General features: G+C 43.3%; 1 protein-coding gene across 2 annotated transcripts in view; it reads right to left on the bottom strand.

Moving 5' to 3' along the window:
* Positions 1 to 844: 844 nt before the first annotated feature.
* AKNA (AT-hook transcription factor) overlaps positions 845 to 23,742 on the bottom strand; it is a 106,374-nt gene continuing 83,476 nt past the window's right edge. For both annotated transcript variants that reach the window (XM_073600271.1, XM_073600270.1), the window contains exons 20-22: positions 23,327 to 23,428; positions 9,657 to 9,780; positions 845 to 1,583 (exon numbers count right to left, since the gene is read on the bottom strand). In XM_073600271.1, the coding sequence (XP_073456372.1) occupies positions 1,355 to 1,583; positions 9,657 to 9,780; positions 23,327 to 23,428 (455 nt within the window). In that variant the 3' untranslated portion in view covers positions 845 to 1,354. The remainder of the gene's footprint in view (positions 1,584 to 9,656; positions 9,781 to 23,326; positions 23,429 to 23,742) is intronic.

The raw sequence follows: 23,742 nt of genomic DNA, 5'->3' as shown, positions 1-23,742 counted from the left end.
ATGCCCCCCTTACTTTGATGATCAAAATGCCACCCTTACAGACAGCTACAAAAAGATACTTGGGTCCAGCTGCTGGCTGTGCCTTGAACTATGCAGACACCATTGGAAGGAGGTCAATTAGCCACAGCTCAAGGAACCCCTAGCAACCTCTGAAGGAACCCTGGCTGGGCTAGCGTAATAAAATATCCAAAATGTACCCCGGTGTTGTTAGGAACTGTATAGTACCAAAGACATAGATATTATGTGATCCAGACTAAATTGTCAGGTGCCGCTCAAGGCTCTATCAGGTCCTCTTAAGTAGCAACTGCTTGGAATGGACAGACAAGGACAGAGCTTTTTCCCAGCTCTAGACAATTAATGGAAAAGAGAAAAGTCCTGAAAGTCGCACATCTCTGCAAAAACCACATAAGAAGGTGTATGACGGCTTTAGCCCAAGCTCCAACCTGGCCACGCCCCCAGCACGTTTCACTCCGCCCATGGACCTTATTAATGGAGAACTGGGGTTTCCCATCACTAAGCTCAGTGGACAGAGTGAAATGTTGGGGGTGTAGCCTGGTTGGAGGCCAGGCTGAGACTGTCATACACCTCCTTATGGGATTTTGCAGAGATGTGCTTTTCCCTTTTCTATTAGATGTCTAGAGCTGGGAAAAGCTCTGTCATTGTCTGCACTCCAAGCAGATGCTACTTAAGAGGACCTGATGGAACCTTGAGCGGCACCTGTTAATTTAGTTTGGATCAAATAATATCTAGGTCTTTGGTACTATACAGTTCCTAACAACACCGTGGTACATTTTGGATATTTTATTCTAGCTCAGCCAGGGTTCCTTCAGAGGTTGCTAGGGGTTCCTTAAGCTGTGGCTAAGTGACCTCCTTCCAATGGTGTCTGCATAGTTTCAGGTAGATGTTATGGATAGGAAACAGAGGTTATAAAGAGACTGAATTTCATGTTCTAATAGAAGTCGATTACAATTCCGAATAACAGATTTTATGACTGATTTAAGATTTGGCCAGTGCTTCTGGTCCCTAGGCCAATTCATCTCCTATTTCATTGAGCTGAGTTTTACATGCAGGCCCACCTATAGATAATGCTATAACCACCAAATGACTGAAGTGCCCTATGACTGCTATTCATGTGCAAGGCTAGATTTGCTAGATTTGCAACCAATGCACAGGGCCCATAAAGATTGGCCTGGGATGTCTTCTATAGCAAGGCAGAGGTTTTGTGCTACATGGGGGCTTTATCTAGAAAAAAAAGTGAGTGCAGATATTTCTAGGAAATCCAGCTATAACATTCATTCACAGCTTTTATTTGGGAATGTGCAAATAAAACCTTTTTCTAAGGCTCTGCTGGTCCCTAGAAGAGACAGGAACCACGAAGACTCTGCTGCATGCTGAGGTCCATGTTCAGAGATCGGCACATTCGTTTGCTGGTTATTTTCATTTCTTTGGCTGATTCTAATGCCCGGCTTAAATCATCCAAAGCTAAGATGTCTGGACTGGGGGAAGGGGCCCTTGAAAATGAAGATCTTACATCAGCGACATTATACCCAGCAGGAACATAGATGCCAGGAGGAGTACTGTATCTGGAAAAAGGAAAGAAGGGTCAGTATACATATCAAGGTTAAACAAAGACTTAAACTTCCCATATAATTTTTTTATTGTTCCAACTGTCTCATTAGCTTGATTTTTGGCACTGCTGTTGGGGGATGTGCCGGGCCGTCCTGCGGTCTGGTTTCTCTCCTATTCCGGGGGCTGTGACACACCTTGCGGACGTTTTTCCCCCCTCCCCCACTGCCTTCACGGCCTGGGGGAGAGCGGATATGATGTCAATGTGTGTCAGTGTCACGCTTCCTTGCTGTGCGCGGGGCAGCGCTCTGACGCTGCCGCGCACAGGCTGTGTTCACCACACTCGTGGGCTATGGGGGAACGCGCTGCGTGCCGTTGGCCAGAAGCGGCCGCATGGCGCTCCTCCCCCTACCCCACGGCGTGACATTGGTGTGCATTCCCGCGGCGGGGGTATTTAAGGGCGCTCCCCGGTTGGTCACGGCACTCGGGGCTCTCCTCACACCATCTACCACATGGATTTTTCTACTAGTCCTTCTGGCTCCCTTCATGGGGTTCCTCTACTCACTAGGTATATTGGCAATTTCCTTTGTTTCATCACCATCACATCCATCTGGCTTCACTTGTCCACCTTTCACCCATTCACAATATCCCTTCCTGCCCACCCCCCACCTTGTCCTTTCGTCCTCACTTCATCCCTTTCCCCCCTTTTTCTTCCCCCCCCCCCTTTTCCTTTCCCTCCCCCCATCTTTCACCTGTCCTATTTTCCCCTCCTTTTCTCTTCCTTTAGTTCCCTTTCCCCTCTTTTCCTGTTCTTTCCCCCCTCTTTCTTTCTTCTCTTTTCCTTGTCTCCCTTACTAACCCCTTCTTTCTCCTTTCCTATTTCTCTTCCCCTTTTTTCTCTCCCATCCTTTTCTTCTTTCCCCCTCCCCTCCCCCCCTTCCTCCTTCCCCCTCTCCTTGCTTCCCCCCCCCCTTTTCTCTTTTCTCTTTTCTTTTTCCTCTCCTGTGTTTGTCACATATCCTTGTTTACCATTGTCCCTTCACTCTCAGAATGTCCTCGGCCGCCGTGCCTACCGTGAGCGTCGCCCTCCCCATATCCGTGGGGCTGCCCACCTCAGCTCCCGGTGTGGAGTTATTTCCCGGACTGTCTGTGGGGCCTTGCCATTGTACCTTCAGCATGCCCAATTTGAGCAAGTAAGTCTCGGTTACGGTGGTTTGATACCTTACCCCTAACCGTGTCCCTGCAATTCTTCTTGTTTTTCATTTTTTCCTAATCTATAGATATCACACGTGCCTGCTCCTGATGAGTGGCTTCAGCCACGAAACGCGTAGAGCTCTTGATGTGCCGTGTCTCCACGAATGTCATTAGTACTTCAAGTCATGATGTGTTCTGTACTCTTTCAGGCCAATGAGGCCATAGGTCCTGCAGGTTATATTCTTTTTTATCAATAGTACACACCTTTATTCTGTGGTGAACCTGGGAATTTTAAATGCTTCTATACAAATATTTTTTACCATGCTGTTAACATTCTTTTACCAATTTAATGTGATTCATGCATATTTTGATTGCTACCAGCATATATACCTTGAACTGTGTTCAACAGTCTTACTACCTATATATGTTAATTTACCTTTGCTATTTTTGATTATGTATGTACTATGCAATGTGTAATAAAATTCCTTCAATTCACCCTATTACTCTTTTGGCTGTCATATGCTTCACACAAAGTCCCACATTCCTGGTATATGGTTATATACCCTTTTTTCTTTAAAGACTTAAACTTTGACATCAAGTCAGAATAATTAACGAGACACTTGTACCTTGGCCATTTATGACCAATTGACCAGTTCCCTTTAACCATTTAGCGACTGCCCTATAGCAGTTTTACTGCTACAGGGTGGCAATTGTGCGCCGAATCACATGTGTATATATACGCGATTCCAGACTTCCACCTGCAGTGGGCGCGTGCGCGCCGCCAGGGAAAGAAAATTCACAGCATAAGCTGATCTGTCAGGCACTCAATGTTCTCCAGCACCTGCGGATCTCTAGTAAACTACACAGAACGGGGATCTGCCTAGGTCAGGGATCCTCAAACTACTGCCCTCCAGCTGTTGCGGAACTACACATCCCATGAGGCATTGTAAAACTCTGACATTCACAGACATGACTAGGCATGATGGGAATTGTAGTTCCTGAACAACTGGAGGGCCGTAGTTTGAAGACCCCTGGCCTAGGTAAACAAGGCAGATCCCGGTTCTGAAAGCAGGGAAGGCATGGATTCTGTGTCTCTGGAAAGCAGGGGCTTTCCATGTCTTCCAATAGTAAAAACAGCAGACCTAGTAAACAGAAAACACAGGCTAGGCCAGTGATGGCGAACCTTAGCACCCCAGATGTTTTGGAACTACATTTCCCATGATGCTCTGGCACTCTGCAGTGTAGTGGAGCATCATGGGAAATGTAGTTGCAAAACATCTGGGGTGCAAAGGTTCACCATCACTGGGCTGGGCACACATTTAACCCTTTGATTGCTCTAGATGTTTAACCCCTTCCCAGCCAGTGTCATTAGTACAGTGACAGTGTACATTTTTAGCACTGACTGTATTAGTGTCAGTTAGTGTCCGACTTTCCGCCAAAATATCGCAGTCCCGCTATAAGTCGCTGGTCGCCGCTATTACTAGTATAAAAAAAAAAAAAAAAAAAAAAAAAAAAACTCCATCTATCTAAATCTATCCCATAGTATGTAGATGCTATAACGTTCGCGTAAACCAATCAATATACACTTATTGGGATTTTTTTTTTACCAAAAATATGTAGCAGAATACATATTGGCCTAAATTTATGAAGAAATTTAGATTTTTTTTTAAATTTGTGTTTTTATGGATGTTTTATAGTATAAAAAAAATTCTGACTTTTTTTGTTTATAGCACAAAAAATAAAAGACGCAGCAGTGATCAAATAACCAGCAAAAGAAATATTTGTGGGGAAAAAAATTTACAAAAATGTTATTTGGGTACAGCGTCGCATGACCGCAAAATTTGTCAGTTACAGTAACGCAATGCCGTATAGCAAGCAATACCCAATGATTCCCACCTTCCTTGCATGTGGCCACTCCATTCTTCTGTTGGAAATATCTGGTGCTTCCACGTATGGGCGAGCATGTGCCCTTCTCCCCTTCCCAGAATGAAGTTCTTGGACCTGAGCGGCTAATATTCGGATTCTGACCAATGTCACATGGGGGATGGGAGCAAGTCATAAAAATAAGATCATATGAAGGCCACCATTGCTGACCTCCCCCTTGAGAATGTTAATTCCCTTGCTGCCATGCTAGGCAACTAGCATTTTCAAAAGAGGGCCAGCAATGGCAGTCCTCATACACTTCTCATGACACTCTCTTTAACCCAGTATAAGTTCTGACACAGAGCTTACACATGGTTTAGACCCAGAGCTCTGATGAACAGAGCAGCAGAAGAGCATGGGGAATGTAAATACAGTAGGTGGGGGGTGAACCTTGGAGACAACCATTAATGGGCAAAGTGACGGGTTCTCTTTAAGCTGAGTGTTGTAAAATGTTTATATGACCTCTGCCAGATTAAACAAAACTCTGGGGCGCAGCAATTTTGGGACGATTTTACCATGACGTGCTTTTTCATAGGTCATGTGACTCAAAAACCGTATCAAAAAGGTAACACGGGTGTGTTAATGATGCGTCCTTGCTGCCTTTTCAATGCATTTGAACTGGGAGGTGCTTTTTCGTGGACTTTTTTTTTTTTTTTTTTTTTTTTTTACCAAAAATGCACCAAGCTGGATTTTAACACCACAATGGGAGTGCAACGGACTTGTGAAAACATACATATAATTAAAAAGGGATACATTTTTCTTGAGCTTTTCTTGCGCTAAAGGTGCCAATAATGGCCGACAAATTCATATTCATTCAAACTGATGATATAATTAAAAAGTCAAATATAATACAATTACAGTATCTCGCAAAAGTGGGTACACCCCTCACATTTTTGTAAATATTTTATTATCTTTTTATCTGACAACACCTGAGGAAATGACACTTTGCTACAATGTAAAGTAGTGAGTGTACAGCTTGTATAACAGTGTCAATTTTCTGTCCCCTCAAAATAAATCAACACACGGCCATTAATGTCTAAACCGCTGGCAACAAAAGTGAGTACACCCCTAAGTGAAAATGTCCAAATTGGGCCCAATTAGCCATTTTCCCTACCTGGTGTCATGTGACCCGTTAGTTTTACAAGGTCTCAGGCGTGAATGGGGAGCAGGTGTGTTAAATTTGGTGTTATCGCTTCTCACTCTCTCTCATACTGGTCACTGGAAGTTCAACATGGCACCTCATGGCAAAGAACTCTCTGAGAATCTATAAAAAGAATTGTTGGTCTACATAAAGATGGCCTAGGCCAGTGATGGCGAACCTTGGCACCCCAGATGTTTTGGAACTACATTTCCCATGATGCTCTACTACAATGCAGAGTGCATGAGCATCATGGGAAATGTAGTTCCAAAACACCTGGGGTACCAAGGTTCACCATCACTGGCCTAGGCTATAAGAAGATTGCCAAGACCCTGAAACTGAGCTGCAGCACGGTGACCAAGACCATACAGAGTTTTAACAGGACAGGTTCCACTCAGAACAGGCCTCGCCATGGTCGACCAAAGAGGTTGAGTGCACGTGCTCAGTGTCATATCCAGAGGTTGTCTTTGGGAAATAGACATATGAGTGCTGCCAGCATTGCTGCAGAGGTTGAAGGGGTGGAGGGTCAGCTTGTCAGTGCTCAGACCATACGCCGCACACTGCATCAAATTGGTCTGCATGGCTTTCATCCCAGAAGGAAGCCTCTTGTAAAGATGATGCACAAGAAAGTCCGCAGTTTGCTGAAGACAAGCAGACTAAGGACATGGATTACTGGAACCATGTCCTGTGGTCTGATGAGACCAAGATAAACTTATTTGGTTCAGATAGTGTCAGGCGTGTGTGGCGGAAACCAGGTGAGGAGTACAAAGACAAGTGTGTCTTGTCTACAGTCAAGCATGGTGGTGGGAGTGTCCTGGTCTGGGGCTGCATGAGTGCTGCTGGCACTGGGGAGCTACAGTTTATTGAGGGAACCATGAATGCCAACATGTACTGTGACATACTGAAGCAGAGCATGATCTCCTCCCTTCAGAGACTGGGTCACAGGGCTGTATTCTAACATGATAACGACCCCAAACACATCTCCAAGACCACCACTGCCTTGCTAAAGAAGCTGAGGGTAAAGGTGATGGACTGGCCAAGCATTTCTCCAGACCTAAACCCTATGGAGCATCTGTGGGGCATCCTCAAACAGAAGGTGGAAGAGCACAAGGTCTCTAACATCCACCAGCTCCATTTATGTCATCATGGAGGAGGGGAAGAGGACTCCAGTGACATCCTGTGAAGCTCTGGTGAACTCCATGCCTGAGAGGGTTAAGGCAGTGCTGGAAAATAATGGTGGGCACACAAAATATTGACACTTTGGGCCCAATTTGGACATTTTCACTTAGGGGTGTACTCACTTTTGTTGCCAGCAGTTTAGACATTAATGGCTGTGTGTTGAGTTATTTTGAGGGGACGGCAAATTTACACTGTTATACAAGCTGTACACTCACTACTTTACATTGTAGCAAAGTGTCATTTCTTCAGTGTTGTCACATGAAAAGATATAATAAAATATTTACACAAATGTAAGGGGTGTACCCACTTTTGTGAGATATTGTGTGTGTATATATAAATATTTTCTTTTTAAACCTGTCATTTTTGGTCAAGTGGATCCTGCATTTTCGGTTTCGGCACCAAAATTTCCGTTCGGTGCAACTCCTAGTTGTCAACACCATCTAGTGGCGACTATGTTGAATTTTCCTGACTCCCTCTATTCTGTATGAATGAATAACTTTCAACCTGGAGATAAGTTAGCCTGGAACATTGATTCTGCCGTCGTTTTCAGACAAGGAGTGAACATGCAGTTTCATATCACCCTTTAATCCAGTTATGAACAAATGCAAGGCATTTTGACATTGCAAGTATATATACATGAAGTACATAAGTATTGCAAGTACATAAAATCTGGTCTTTTATTAGTTTTGCAAAAGCTGTTGCACATCAGAACTATTCTTAAAGTGGAACTGAACTTAGTGAAGAATTGTTATTTTATATGGATCATATAGAATAAAATGTCAGTTATTAGTTTATGTAAATCTTTTTACCTGGCAAAATATTTCCAATTCTGTTCAGCCACTCTCATGATTTACATCTGTTTTCCAACCGTACATGGTGGTGACCTAACTTTTCTCTGTCACAGTTAAGCAGGTCAGGTTGGTCACCTACCCTCCCTCCAGTCTTGTGAATTAAAAAGTAGCACACTGGTCAGTTTATCCCTTTACCCCCCCCCTCCCCCCGTTATCCAACTTTCAGTGTAGTTTGAAATGTAGTAGCACATAAATGGCTCCTACTCTGGCCCGGTCTGTCAGAGGCACAATACCTGAAAGTGGAACTTCACTCTCCAATAACGTTGATTATTTTTATTCCTCCTGCTGCTAGCATTATTAAATAGGAAAGTATATCATATTTACTTGTTTTAAACTTTTTTTTTTTACATTTCTTTAGTTACTCCCTGGTTTCTTGCCTAGGCAAATGATGTTAACCATCTCAGGAGTTTAGGAGGGGTTTTCTCAGCTAAGCACACACCCCTGCATGCATGCTTGAGCTAAGGGCAGATGGATTCCAGGAAGTAAATGCTACATGAATCGCCTGCCCTTACTCAAGATGGCCACAGCTAGTGATTGCATAACAAAATAAAGCATGGAACGGGAGTGCTTTGAATATAAAAAATGAATTAAAATGGCGTTTTTGGTGCTCACATGCAGTGAAGATCCGCTTTAAGTTGACCAGCCCACTCTCGGTCCAGCAATGTGCATGAGAGCAGCATCTCTCTCCCTCCTCATTGGCTCAGAGACAGCGGTGGGAGCCACCGCCTCCCACTGCTGTCAATCACAGCCAGTGAGGAGAAAGCTGGGGTGGGGGCGAGCCACACAGCGCGGCTCAAAATCAAACCTCAGCAAGTGCCCCCATAGCAAGTGGCTTGCTATGGGGCACTCGGCGGAGGGGAGGAGCCAGGAGCACCGGCGGAGGACCCGGGAAGAAGAGGATCGGGGCTGCTCTTTGCAATGTTTTTGGTAGCACCCGGTGGGGGGAGAAGCCAGAACTGCTGGCAGGGACCTGGGAAGAGGAGGATTGGGGCTGCTCTGTGCAAAACCACTTCACACAGCAGGTAAGTATGACATGCTTGTAGCTGTAACAATCAGTAGCCTCTGGGTATGTGGTTAGGAGCACCTACTACAAACTTGTATCTTGCTTGAAAATAGTTTAAAACGTTTTGTTAGGAACATCAGATAAAATCAATGCGTTTTTTGGGGGGGGGGGGGGGGGGAGATTTCCTCTTCATCAGGGCTTGAATGAGGCAAGCTGTTTTGTCAGTAGGACACACTGGCCTCAGTCCAGTCTCAAGTCAGGCCTTCTGTGTTATTTCAACTGGATTGCATTACAAATCCCTGTTCAAGCCCTAAAGAAGGGAGAGATCTTTCCCCTCGAAATGCATTGGACTGTCAGATGTTCTTAACAAATAAACATTTCAAACAAATTTATGAAAAGATGTCTGTGATAGGGGCTCCTAACACACCCAAAAGTTGTCCACCTGTTAAGTGACTTGACCACAGTGACCAGACAGGCAGCAGCCTAGGCCCAGAATTTGGTACCTACCTTGACCATAAAATTCTGGCTAGAAAAATTAACCATATTCCTTATCTGAGTTCACTTCAAATTGCATTCGTTCAGCGCTATCACACAACTATCACAATATCGGTAGTGGAAGATTTGTCTATCCGTGCTTGTTAGTGTAGGTGGAGGAACCTGTGAGGTTTCTTTTGTTGAGCCTGCAGGCTCAACAAAATACCTCTGTCCTTGTATGGCCAGCTTTGTGAGCATATACTAGGTTGAAAAATGGTCACAGTAAAGTTTCACGTGTCTCCGAATTGTCATGAAAGGAATAACTCACATGATGGAAGGGCTGTAAGGCACAAGAGGACTGGGGATGTAGCTGACCGGAGGAGGGGGACTCATATACCAGTGCTGGCAATGCTGATGCCTCCGATGACGCCTGTGTTCACCGTCCATCATTCCTGTAGGAGAAATGATAGTTAGAAAGGGTAGACCTCTGTTGATGGAAAAATATAAATAAAAAAAATATATAGATAAAGATATAAATAGATATATAGAGATAGATAGATGTATATATATCTATATATAGAGATCTGCAAAGAGTCAGTCCAGCCAAAACTGATATTTCAGTATTGGGTAGAAGCTGGAGAATTCAACTACCTCTCCCTTTAAGGGGCCTCTAGAAGAAACAGCAGAACTTGGTAACATAAGCATAACAGTTTGGTAACAATTCATGTTCCCTAACAAAAACACATTTTTTGTTCATTCCTCATTAATAATTATGTTCTCAAAATTAGCGTGTGTTGTAAATTGCCTCCAGCATTGCTCCTGTTTCTTTGTGCCGGAGGCCACCATTTTGTTGAAGCCCAGAGCAGTTGTTTCCTTATTGGAAACTCTCCCCCCTCTCCTTTGTCTTAAAAACGTTGTCACTTTCTGCAATTTAGAATATGTACATTTCCAGCCTTGACTTTTATGTCTTGGTTCAGTTAGAGAGGAAGGCTGACAGAAGTTTTACAATGCTTTAGTTCACTGGATGCCCATGAGGGAGAAAATTGGGGAAATAACACTTACAAGAATAAGTAAGTTTAACTCTTTTGTGTCTCCCTCCTTGGCAGCAGTTTGTCCTGTCACCTCTCCTGCTTTTCTCTTCTTCCTCCCTATGGCTAGGTTCACACCTATGCATTTTCAGATTTGCAGAAAGGTACTACAGTACATTTAACATGATTTCCTATGGCTCGTGTTCACATCTGTACGTTTTCAACCGGTTCATTTTTTGTAAAGGGTCAGGGACTTTTTTGCCCGCAGTAGGTTGCGATTTTGGTTCCATAGACTTCAACAGAAATGCATTAGAAACACATGAGAAAAGCATTTACGTGTGTTTTTGGTTCATTTTCCTGAATGTCAAGACGCCTCCCCCTGGCAACAGTAACACATTTTAAAAACACATCAAAAGCGCATGTGAAAAAAATGCAAAACATGCCAGAAAAAGCATAGGAAAAATCAACCACAACCTGCATAGGTGTGAACCTAGCCCTATTTGTGTTTCCTCCACACAGTTTGTCATTCCTGTTGTTACTTCCCCTCTTCAGCAACAGTAAATCTTAAAGCTGTCAGCTGATTGGCCTCTAGCTCTGATTTTAAGCACAGTGCCAAAAATAGAGAGCAACTGAACATGTGCAGAGTAGGATGAGACATTAATGGATTTTTAATATATTGATGTTTTCCATAAGTAAACCTGCAAAAAGAGCCAACAAAAAGTCATCTAGCAGGACCTAATTCTTCCTTAAAGTTTCATTTTAAGGAAGCCTGTACTGAGAGAAATACACAGACTGCTAGACCAACATCTAAAAATGATAGTTGCCTGGCGGCCTTGCTGATCTAGCGGTTTTTAATCTTTCCGAGTCACTGACAAGTAAGCATATTATCAGCAATTCTGACTTCAACCTCATGTTACTTGCTGCATAACTTTCCTGAGTCTGTGATTTCAGAAATCTTGACAGCCAGGTTATTGGTATTTTGGAAAGGAGGCCAGTTGTGATCTGTTATTTCCCTTAGTACAGGTTTCTATCTTATTCTATGGTGAGAGCAGCAGAAGGAGCGGTGACCGCTCAAGGTGGATGGGGACACCCAAGACTCCAAGGTAAACAGGAAACTCCAGGAACTATGGCAGAGGGTTGTCATCGCATGTTATAAAAAGCCAAAGGATAAAAGTCCAGCAGACCCCCTTACCATGACTGGACAACATTTATTTTTATTTTTTTTTAGGTGGTTTTTGCTTGTAAATTCCACCACAAGCATTGCTTAGCACAGAGAAGGATTACAACCTCTGTCAGGCTTTGATTTCTGCCTGTGACTTTAATGAGGATAACCTCCCTTACTGTCCCAGAGACACCAGAAGAAGAAATTAGAAGCAGCTCATGCCAAGCATGGGTTCCAACATCATCCAAAGCCTTTTTATAGTTCTCTTAGAGCAGATTGGGAAGGAATAGATCCTCTGTCTGATTTATTTATTTATTTTTTTAATTTTTTTTAGCAATGTTAGGAAGGATTAGAACTTCTAATCCTTCCCAACATTGCTAAAATAAATGAATGGGTTCCGTGATCCCCATTGAAGAGATTTCCCATTTCCTGTTCCTTAGACACCCTGTCACTGGGACAACAAGTGTTGGAAGAGTTCATCAATAAAAATCAGAAAAGGATCTATTCCTTCCCAATCTGCTCTAAGAGAACTATAAAAAGGCTTTGTATGATGATGGGTCTCTTGGACCCTTGTTGGGTTTCTTACATCCTAATGTAGTTCACAATCTTGCCTGTAGGTGTCAGTGTAATGCTGGTCACAACCAGTTCAGCATCAACTTTTGGTTTAGGGCCCATTCACAATTCGCAGTGTCTTTTGACGTTCCAGCAGAGTCTGGTGCTGGGCTTTAAGATGAACACTAATCACTTTATAAGCATCTACAGATGTATTTCTTATAACTTACCACTCCACGGTCTAGAAAAATTAATTTCTCACCTCACCTTCCAGGACGACAACACATGAGAGATGAGAGGCTCCTCCCTACAGGAAACACAATCAGTTCACACCTTACCCCTTGTCCCTCAGTGTTGATTGTGTTTCTCCCACAGCGAAACATTTGTTTTTTTTTCTCTGGCCAGAAGACTAAAAAGAGTCAGATGGTACCCCTGTGAGCCAGGTGTAGGAATGCCGGTGAGGGCTGCACTTACCTGCTGCCTCAGAGCTTCTCACAGGTCACCCCCAATGGCATTTGTGCAGGCGGTCCTGGCATATTCAAACACCCGCTATTGCATGCTGCTCAGCAGCTCGGGTCTCCTCCTGTCTTTCCCTGGTGCAGCGGGCACCATTTTGCTGAAATCCAAATGATGTAAGATACCAAGGGGAAGACTTGGCGCGCTCCAAACCTTATTCCCAGCAGGAAGAGTGTGGAGCGCGCCCAGCACGACTCATCACTGGGCTTAAAGCATGGAATAGACTCCGGAACCGCGAGGCTGAAGCATTCCTGTCCCACCAGGGCTCAGCTAGCTGCAAGGAGCTAAAAGTCTGTCTGAGCCCACCTCATGGAGAAGGATGGAAAGACAGCACAGGTGGCTGCAGGCAAGTGCAAGCCGGGGCTGGGTAAGTGGCGTTTACCTACTATGGGGGGGGGGGGGGACACCAGATTAAGAAGTAATTCCTGGTAAACCCCCATGCTCTCACCCCTTGAGATGGGGGGCCTGCAGCCATGATACAGTGTGCAAGAACAGTGACTGTTGGTTGTTCCCTCTTCTCTTGCAGATTCCCCAAGCGTAGCGCAGGAGGTCTTTGACAAATCTCCTATATCTGCTAGCACTAGTGCCAGTAAAAAGTGGCGTTAACTGATTGTCTAACTGATTGTCTAAGCCAAGCCATTTTTTTATAGGTGTATTAACAAACTGGCTGGAAAACAGGCCTCAGGATTAATAAAAAAAATTCTTAAATCTGTTCAAAAGGAAAAGTTGGCCACTATTCAATTTTTCCACACCTCTGGTGGTAGACTCAGAACAACTTACCCCTAAAGAGGGTATTGGCCCTGGCCTCTCCCCCCTTCCTTGTTGAAAGAAGTTTTGATCTCAGAAGAAGTGTGTGGGCATGCTACTGGTGCAGTGCACACAGCCTAACTTGGCAGCTCCTAGTTGGGACAGCAACTTGGAAAGGGGTGATTTTTGGCCGCTGTCCCATTCTCACGTGACCTTGAGGAGAGAAAAGCAAGCCCTATGGCTGTGGCAAAAGGAAAGACAACAGTTGTAAGCACTTCCCTTTTTTGCCTTGGAAGATTAGCAACAGAATCCCTAATAGCTGCCATGTGGATTCTGGCATTGCGGTAGGACTCCCTCCCCCAATACAGGGTGCTACTATCCTTGCCCTTGGGTCTGGGAACTAGGGTTTCCACCTCATCCCTTTAAACCCGAACACCTTTGAATTACACAGGTTCTGAGGCTAATTAAATGCAGATAAGGCACCAAGTGAGTTTAATTACCACCTTAATCAGCCACAGAACCTGTGTAATTAATGTGGTCGCGTTTTAAAGGGATAAGGTGGCAACCCTACTGGGAAAAAATAGCCCAGCATCTTTAGCTAGACCAATTTCCACAGCTCCCTTTTTACCTCGGGAAATGCTGTGGCTATTGCAACATTTATTTGCCAGACTCTCACTATAAATCCATCAATAAGGATAAATATAGTAAAGAGTTGTTAGACACACAGGGTCTCTTACAGGCCATTTCTGCCACTAAACAACTTGCACATTCCTAAAGGGTTAACTGGATGGGATGTGAAGTGGTCTGCAGGTACCTGGTGATTCCAGGAGTAATAGAACAGATTTCCCCTGGTCAGCAATGCACACCAGGTAATCTGAATATATTAGGCCAGCTGCTATGAATCTGGCGTGTAGCTCCAAGAGGGCTCATTTAGAGGTTGTTGACTTTTAAAAGCATGCCTCCTAGTTTTTTCCCCAATGGAGGGTGGCACAGCAAGGGGTACCCTTGTGAACGTATTCTCTTTTGTGGGGGTAGCTTGGTATGTGTAACATCTTAACAAGCTCCAACCTATTTATTCCTCCTTACACTGTTATACCTGTGGTGTGTAAGAGTTAATCGGGACCTCTTGTGGTTTGGGCTACAGCCCACCCTTTGGATGAATTAGTATAAAATGTTATCCTGCAACCCTTAATTAAAGCCTCGTACACACAATCGGATTGTTGGCCAACACAGCGTCAGACTTTTGTCCGAAGGGCGTGTGCCAGGAACTTGTCTTGGATACAAATGGTACACAATTGTCGGCCAACAAACCTGAACGTAGTGACGTACTACGTGGAATTTCAGCTCCTGAGCGGCACCCTTTGGGCACCTTCTGCTAATGAAATGTTTGGTAAGCATTGATTCCGAGCATGCGTGTTTGTACTTTGGACATTTGTGTGACGGCCTTGTGTACATATGATACAAAAATCTGACAACAGACCGCTGTCCGCTGAAAATTTACTAGCCTGCCATCCAACATTTGTTGGCGGAAAGTTGGACAACAATTGTCTGATGGAGCGTACTAACGGTCGGATTTTAGGCCAACAGTCTGTCGTCAATTCCTTGCTGAAAATCCGATCGTGTGTACGAGGCTTAACGGGTTTCTGATGCAAACCTCTATACAAGAGCTACATATACTAACCTGTATCTAATGATTGCTTGTTAAGCCCTACAAGTGTCTGCCTCCAGGCTAAGATTGTAACCACCTCTTCTTGAGGCTGGCTGAATTGATCTCTAGGTCTGTGCTTGTTAAGATCTTAGATGCTTGGGAGGTTTGGCCTCGCTCTCACTTGTGTGTATGTGTGTCTCACTTTGAAAGTGGTAAGGCAACAGCTATTGTTACCGTGGGGTACCCACCTTTAGACTCCCATTATTTGGAACTATCCTGGTTTTCCTCTGGTGGATGAAGGTTTAGTATATTAAGTCCAGGCTATGCCTTTGTAGGGCCATTGAATATACCATGATTCTGACTTTATGCTTTGCCTGGTTGTACATCAAACTCACAATGTGGAAGTTATTTGCGTCTTTTCTGATTTTCTTGCTGCTCATCAGAAATACACAACAGTAAATGATACTGTACTTTGTTGCTAATCAGAAATGCACAGCATTTAAGGCAGGCCATACATGGTCGGATTTCGAACAAATTTTCTTTTCAAAATCAGAAAGTTCGTTTTTTGGGTTTTTTTTTTTTTTTTTTTTTGTGATCCAATGATGCCACCATTGATTTTAGAAATTTGGCCGACCAAACCTTCAATTTTACCTCATATCGCTACAGAAAAGAATTTTCGTGGCCGGGAATCTTCTTCTTTTCTCTCCATAAATGTTCTTTTCTTATTACATTTCTCGCACAATTCTCCCATCATTGATTAAAAAATCGTTCGTTTTTCTAAAAATTTCCAACATGTCCGATTCCTCAAATTTGATTGCCGCACAAAAATCGGCCATTGCTGCAGCCCACTAATGGTGCAAAATTCGTACATAAATTATTACATATGATTTTCGAAAGAAAATTCTTTCGAAATTCGAACCGTGTATGGCCGGCATTAAAGTTGCTAGTGACATTTCTGGTGGTCATATGACTATACGCTGTGGCTAATCAAAAATGCACAGCATTGAAAGTTTGTTAGTGACATCTCTGTTGATCTTAACTGTACCCTGTTGATATTCAGAAATGGGCAGCTTTGAAGTTGCTAGTGACATTTCTGCTATATGACTACGCTGTTGGTAATCAGAATGGTACAGCATTGGAGTTGCTAGTGACATTTCTGTTGGTTATATGACTATACACTGTTGCTAATCAGAAACGCATAGCATTAAAATTTGTCAGTGTCTTTCTGTTATGACCGCACCTTGTTACTAATTAGAAAGCACAACGTTGAACCTTTTCTGTTTTCATATTGGTTATACGACTGTACCTTGTCAAGCATCAACAATATACGGCTCTGAAGTTCGTGTCCTTCTGTCCTTGTATTGCTTGCTTTTTTTTTTTTTTTTTGCCACACTTCAGAAATACACAACAATGCAAGTTTCTGTGTCTTTTCTGTTTTTTTACATTTGGCTGCACATCAGAATACGCAGCAGTGAAGTCTGTTTGCGTCTTTCCTATTTATATTTATTATATAGCTTGTTGCACTTTTGAAATCACGACTTTGAAGTTCATGTCGTGTCATTTCTGTGATGGGAGAACATGAAAGTGTGGGCAGGCACCAAGACTTTATAGGCACAATAAGGATACTTATATCATTAAAAGTCTTATTTTATTTCAAAAATATTGTACTAAAAACGGGGAAAGACAAAAATTGATAAAAACTGAATATGATATACATCGTTTACAGAATATGCACTCCATACACAGTAAGTGAGTTGGTATAGAAAAACAACGGAACTACAGGATCAGTAAGAGACAAAAACAACTTATCGATCTATATAGTTACAGTACATATCGTTGAGTTAAACGCTATGTGACGGTGGTAGTCAAATTCTGTATATGCTCATAAGCTCGACATGTTACGCGCCTTGGCGCTTCTTCAGGAGCATGCAATACGACAACTGTAATGAATAATACACTATTATCAGAATTTCCAAAATATTTTTGTATGTGTATAATATAAACATTTCCATGTAAGTCAAAAGATAATATATGGAGGCTGTTTGGGGGGAACACCAGGGAACATCCGTACTGCAAAACATCAGGTGGAGAAAGGGCAATGTGGGGACGAATGTAACATGGTACAGATATATAGTATGAAATAAGGAGGGTAGATAAATGTGATATAACCTAATACTAGGTAAGGTGAAAGGGGGAAGGGGGAAGGGAAAAAAGAGAAAAGGGAAAGGGGGAGGAGAAAGGGAAGAAAGGGGAGGGGGAGGGTAAGGGAAAGGGGGGTAATAAAGAAGGGAAAGCGACAGTAAAAAGAAAGGAAAAGAACAGCAGTAGAGGGGAGGGGGGGGGGGGGAAGAAGGGAAGGGGTGGGGGAAAAAAAGGGGAGGGGTAGGGGGGGGAGGAAGAAGAGGGGGGGGGGGGAGACAAAGGGAGGGGAAAGGGAGGGGAAAGGGAAGGGGGGAAGAAAGGGGAACGGAAAAAGGGGGGGGGGGAGGGGAAAAGGAACAAGGAGGGGAAAGGAAGAAAAACCATGAGGGGGGGAGGGAGGGGAAGAGGGGGGGGGGAGGGGGAGGGGGAAGGGGAGGGGGAGGGGGAAAGGGAACAGGGAGGGGAGAGGAGGAACAAACATGAAGGGGGGGAGGGGGAAGGAGGGTGAGAGGGGGGGGGAGGTATTTTAATTTATATAATATTAACAGATGGACTATGAAATGTGTATATAGTAATTAATATATATATATATATATATATATATATATATATATATATATATATATATATATATACTATATATATCTAGTAAACAATATATATAAATGATTCCCAGTGCACCATAGTGGAAATCACATATCTATTAGGGGATAACTTATTGGGGTAGAATAAAACTTACCCTAGTCAATGTAGAGAGTGAGACTATAATTTAAGAAAGGGGGAAGATGGAAAACAAAACCTCAGCCGTCTCCTTAGTAGATAAAGATATTTCCCAGCATTTTATTGAGTGGAGCAGGGGAAAAGAAGATTGTCGGTCACAGACTGACTTATAAGTTTCATCAAAGTGTATGAACATAATAGTTCCTTAGGACGCTGTGCGGTTCAGCCCCCAGTCTTGCTGAGTCTGTTAGCGTAGGTAAAAAAGTGATCATATGAGATAAAGTCTGAGTTGGGTAAAGTCAGAGGGGGATATTACCGGTATACACTTACCTAATTGTAGAACAGGTACAATTACCTGTTCTACAATTAGGTAAGTGTATACCGGTAATATCCCCCTCTGACTTTACCCCAACTCAGACTTTATCTCATATGATCACTTTTTTTACCTACCTAACAGACTCAGCAAGACTGGGGGCTGAACCGCACAGCGTCCTAAGGAACTATTATGTTCATACACTTTGATGAAACTTATAAGTCAGTCTGTGACCGACAATCTTCTTTTCCCCTGCTCCACTCAATAAAATGCTGGGAAATATCTTTATCTACTAAGGAGACGGCTGAGGTTTTGTTTTTCCATCTTCCCCCTTTCTTAAATTATAGTCTCTACATTGACTAGGGTAAGTTTTATTCTACCCCAATAAGTTATCCCCTAATAGATATGTGATTTCCACTATGGTGCACTGGGAATCATTTATATATATTGTTTACTATATATATATATATATATATATATATATATATATATATATATATATATATATATATATATATATATATATATATTAATTACTATATACACATTAATTACTATATACACATTTCATAGTCCATCTGTTAATATTATATAAATTAAAATACCTCCCCCCCCCCCCTCTCCCCCTCCCCCCCTTCATGTTTGTTCCTCCTCTCCCCTCCCCTGTTCCCTTTCCCCCTCCCCCTCCCCTTCCCCTCCCCCTCCCCCCCCTCTTCCCCTCCCTCCCCCCCTTCATGGTTTTTTCTTCCTTTCCCCTCCCTTGTTCCTTTCCCCCCCCCCCCCCCCTTTTTCGTTCCCCTTTCTTCCCCCTTCCCTTTCCCCTCCCTTTCCCCCTCCCTTTGTCTCCCCCCCCCCCCTCTTCTTCCTCCCCCCCCCCCCTACCCCTCCCCTTTTTTCCCCCACCCCTTCCCTTCTCCCCCCCCCCCTCCCCTCTACTGCTGTTCTTTTCCTTTCTTTTTACTGTCGCTTTCCCTTCTTTATTACCCCCCTTTCCCCTTACCCTCCCCCTTCCCCTTTCTTCCCCCTTTCTCCTCCCCCTTTCCCTTTTCTCTTTTTTCCCTTCCCCCTTCCCCCTTTCACCTTACCTAGTATTAGGTTATATCACATTTATCTACCCTCCTTATTTCATACTATATATCTGTACCATGTTACATTCGTCCCCACATTGCCCTTTCTCCGCCTGATGTTTTTGCAGTACGGATGTTCCCCTGGTGTTCCCCCCAAACAGCCTCCATATATTATCTTTTGACTTACATGGAAATGTTTATATTATACACATACAAAAATATTTTGGAAATTCTGATAATAGTGTATTATTCATTACAGTTGTCGTATTGCATGCTCCTGAAGAAGCGCCAAGGCGCGTAACATGTCGAGCTTATGAGCATATACAGAATTTGACTACCACCGTCACATAGCGTTTAACTCAACGATATGTACTGTAACTATATAGATCGATAAGTTGTTTTTGTCTCTTACTGATCCTGTAGTTCCGTTGTTTTTCTATACCAACTCGCTTACTGTGTATGGAGTGCATATTCTGTAAACGATGTATATCATATTCAGTTTTTATCCAATTTTTGTCTTTCCCCGTTTTTAGTACAATATTTTTGAAATAAAAATAAGACTTTTAATGATATAAGTATCCTTATTGTGCCTATAAAGTCTTGGTGCCTGCCCACACTTTCATGTTCTCCCAAACTACTTTATATTAGACGTGGCACACATAATCTATCCTGTATCCGCATGACCACTGTGCGATGATACATTTCTAATTCATTTCATTTCTGTGATGGTCTATCTAGCTGCACTTCAGAGATGCACAACATTGTTGTCCTATGATATTTATATTTGTGATATTAATCATACATGTATCACTTTATTTCAGACATTAGTTTCCCATGGACACGGAAGGGGCCAGGAATTCTGGCTGCAGAAACTAAAGAGGTCAAAATTCAGTCCCTTACATTTAGGCATACCTGAGGCTTTCCATGCTTGTAACCCGGTAGGGTTGTTTGACACTGGAAGAAGGTTATAAAATCACCTTTTTTAGTAAGCACTTTGATTCATATGAGTATTACCTGAAGATGCAGTATTAGAAGTTATCTGACCCATACACCTAACTCAACTCCTGTTGTAGGGTTCTGCTTAATGTATCCCTCATTAATACCAAAAGGCACCCAATGGTGTTGGAGTGGGTTATGGGTTCAGACATCAGGTGGGCACCTGATATTAACGGAATAGGTACAATCAGGTGTTTACCAAGCTCTTTTTCACGTAATTTTAATGCATTTGCGTGCAGGTGTATAGGGGGCTTGGAATATAGAGCACTTTCACAGCTGAAATGCCAGCATTCAGATGTGAAGGAAGTCTTGGGTTTGGTGTGCTTTGGATACATACCTGTCCAGCCTTGTGAGCCCAGGAAACAACCTTCCCTTGTTCTTTTTCCCTTAAGTGGGCTTCCCTTTACCCATCACTAGGAATACATAATTAAAGGGGACCTGCAAGGTCTGTTTCTCAGGGAGTCCTTTTTTAAATAATTCTTCTGAACAGAGTAGTGTTTAAGCCAGATCCTCTTTGTTGATCAAAGTGTGTCACAAAGCAAGTCTTTGAGTCCTTTTTTAGTGGTCCTAAGAAGTGTTACAGGTATGTTAGGCCACAATTGCTAGATGGTTGAGGCAGTCAGACCATGCTGCTACTACTACTACTGCTAATTTCACAGGTTTTTCTGATTCCATCTTTAAAAGCACTCCACATACAGGTTTTTCTGATTCCATCTTTAAAAGCACTCCACATAGATCCTGCATCCGAAGCGGAGAAGGCAGGGATCAGCCTATTGATCCAGTGAAGATACCTTCATCAGTCATAATGAAGGGGAGGCAGCCAGTGGTCCCACCCTAAGGTAGGCCTATGGATTACTTTATTATTCTCTCTGTGTTGCCGTCCTGGAAGGTGAGGTGAGAAAACGGGTGGTTACTTACCGATAACTGTGTTTCTACGAAACCTTCCAGGACGGCAGGCCTACTTCCCATTCTGTCAAGGGTAGAGGAGAATGTATACAATAGGTGGTAAGTGCCTAAGTGTCTAAAGACCCCTTGTGAATCGGTTGGGAGAATTACTTTACAACTGAGGAACAAGGGGTAAGGTGGGGACTTTTAAACAGCTGTGAATTGATTGTGTTTCCTGTAGGGAGGAGCCTCTCATCTCTCATGTGTTGCCGTCCTGGAAGGTTTCGTAGAAACATCGTTATGTAAGTAACCATCGTTGTTTTTTTTTTCTCACAATAGACTTCTCTGAATACAGGTTGCCTTTGCCTAGCTAACAACATTCACCCATTCATAGTTCTCCAGTTCTCCAGTTTTTGGCAACCTGCCTTAACCTCCCCCATCACTTCCATATATCCCCCAATCACAGCTGGCCTCTCCACGGCAATTTCCATTAATTCCCCCAATAGAGGTCAACTCTGCCCTGATCATGGCTAACCTGATCACCCCTTCGCTCTCACATCACTTCTGTACAATAGCCTAAATTACCCCATCCTCAACAAACACCTCCCCATGGCAGCCTACAATAACGCCCTTTTACACTAACCCCATCAAAGAACACTGACCCTCACAACACAAATCACATATCAACCCCCACAGCCACATTCTCCTTGGCCTTTTACACTCACTCTTCACCACTTTTTCCTGACAAGCTTCATTCACCACACTTCGGCCTCATGTACACAGGGCAGGAGCAAAGGTGTCCAGGAGAGGAAAACGCAGCTTACAAAACGTGCCTAAAGCCAAGTTTTTCAAACGCATTTCAGCCTGTTCAGGTGCGTCAAAGCATTTAAGAGTTTATTCCATTAGCCAGAATATTCATTTATTCTGGCCAATGGAATGAATGAACGCTCAAGAGCTAAACATTCCTACCATTTAGGTGTGTTTTGACACGTTCTGCATTTTTTTTTCCACCTAAATGCTCCTCTCTTGAATGCACAAGTGATGTTTTGGAAACACAGAGGGGCATTTAGAGACTGAAAAAAGTCAAATGCCTGTAAAAGCGACGTTTTTGATGCCCAGTGTGCATGAGTCCTTAGTGCGCGCCTCTAACCCAGCATCCTCCATTCACTTCCTCTTGCATTTGTACTCTTTTTAAAGTGATTTATACTCCCTGTTCCCTGCTCACCTCAGCGCTCCATCTTTTGTTTATCCATGCTTACAATAGTACTTTTGCTTCGTCATTTATACTCCATGGTCACTGACCACCATTCATTCCCTCTTATATACGTACTTCTACTTCTAAGTAATTTATACTCCCTGCTCACTACTCTCCTCTGCTAATCTACCTCCACTTGGGCTGTAAGCAGGTGCAGTCTACTTTCTTCATGACAGGTGGTGCCCTCCCGCTGCAGAAATTTTGTTGGAGAGGAAGTCATGAGGACCAGGACTTGCTGGGTTACTGAGGGAGCTGCCATCCCATGTTGCTCTGGCAGCCATTTTGGGTCAGGCAGAGCCTACTTATGGCCCTAGCTCCCAGTTTTGGCACGCATTTGTGAGTGGATAGAGTAGGGACAGGTAGGTACCTCACCTGTTAGGACAGTATTCGCGTTGGAGAAAGGTTCCTGACAAGGAGGGAAAATATAGGGTCACATCTCTTCTGGCCACCTTCCTGATTGGGGATGAGAGGACTAGGCCACATTATGCCCCCTCTCAACAGACGCTGTCAGTCTGGCTGGAATTTGCTTCTTTCACATAGCTGGAAACCATGAGTGGACCCAGTTGGGTTTGTTGTGAACTGTTGCTACAAGTTTTAAATCGCACCTGACTGTGTGAATTATTGCTGCCACACATGCTGAACCCCACCTACAAGCCCCCTCTTTCATAAGTACTCAACCTTATAAATTATTCTCCCTTTTCCCCACGTACCTCTGCTCGTCATCCTCCACTCAGCCCCACTTATGGTTGTGCTCGCCCTTTTTAGGTAATTTATACTCCCTTATCCCTGCTCACCAACTTCCATTCAGCCTCTAAAGATAATTAGGAAATATCCTTTTTGGTGTTTTTTTGTAATTCTATAGTTCCCATCCACAAATATCCCCATTCCAGAACAGACACAGTCTCTTATAAACACTCTTCCTGATCACTAGAATAATTCGTAATCCTACATCCTAAAATAAACTCACCAGTTCTTGGTGTATTATCAGATCCATTCTTCCTCTTACATAACGAACAGGCTGGGTGTGTAGGAGGGACACTCTCCTCCTCCTCCTTTGTTTTCATGGTGACTGCAGAGAACACAATTATGGAATACATCATTAAAAAAAGAAAAGGAATATAGATACAAAGTTGAAGAGTGTTTTGTACTCCGTTGCCATTAATTTACAATCTCAACAAGCCCCATATAAAAGGTATGCTCCCAAAAGAACCAATTGCATTCAAGTGTTTAAAGTAGTGCAGGTCAGAGAATGAGAGGAATGATGTGATTGGTTGCTGTGAAAGCCCTGATTTGGGTAATTAGGGGTAAATTGGCAGCTCAGGCAAGCATCTTACAAACGAAGGAATTTTGCATGGACATGAGAAAACATTTCATTTAGTCAGT

This window comes from Aquarana catesbeiana, linkage group LG09 (genome assembly GCF_042186555.1).
Source record: "Aquarana catesbeiana isolate 2022-GZ linkage group LG09, ASM4218655v1, whole genome shotgun sequence".
NCBI classification, from domain to species: Eukaryota; Metazoa; Chordata; class Amphibia; order Anura; family Ranidae; genus Aquarana; species Aquarana catesbeiana.
This window is presented reverse-complemented; position numbering and strand designations above follow the sequence as displayed.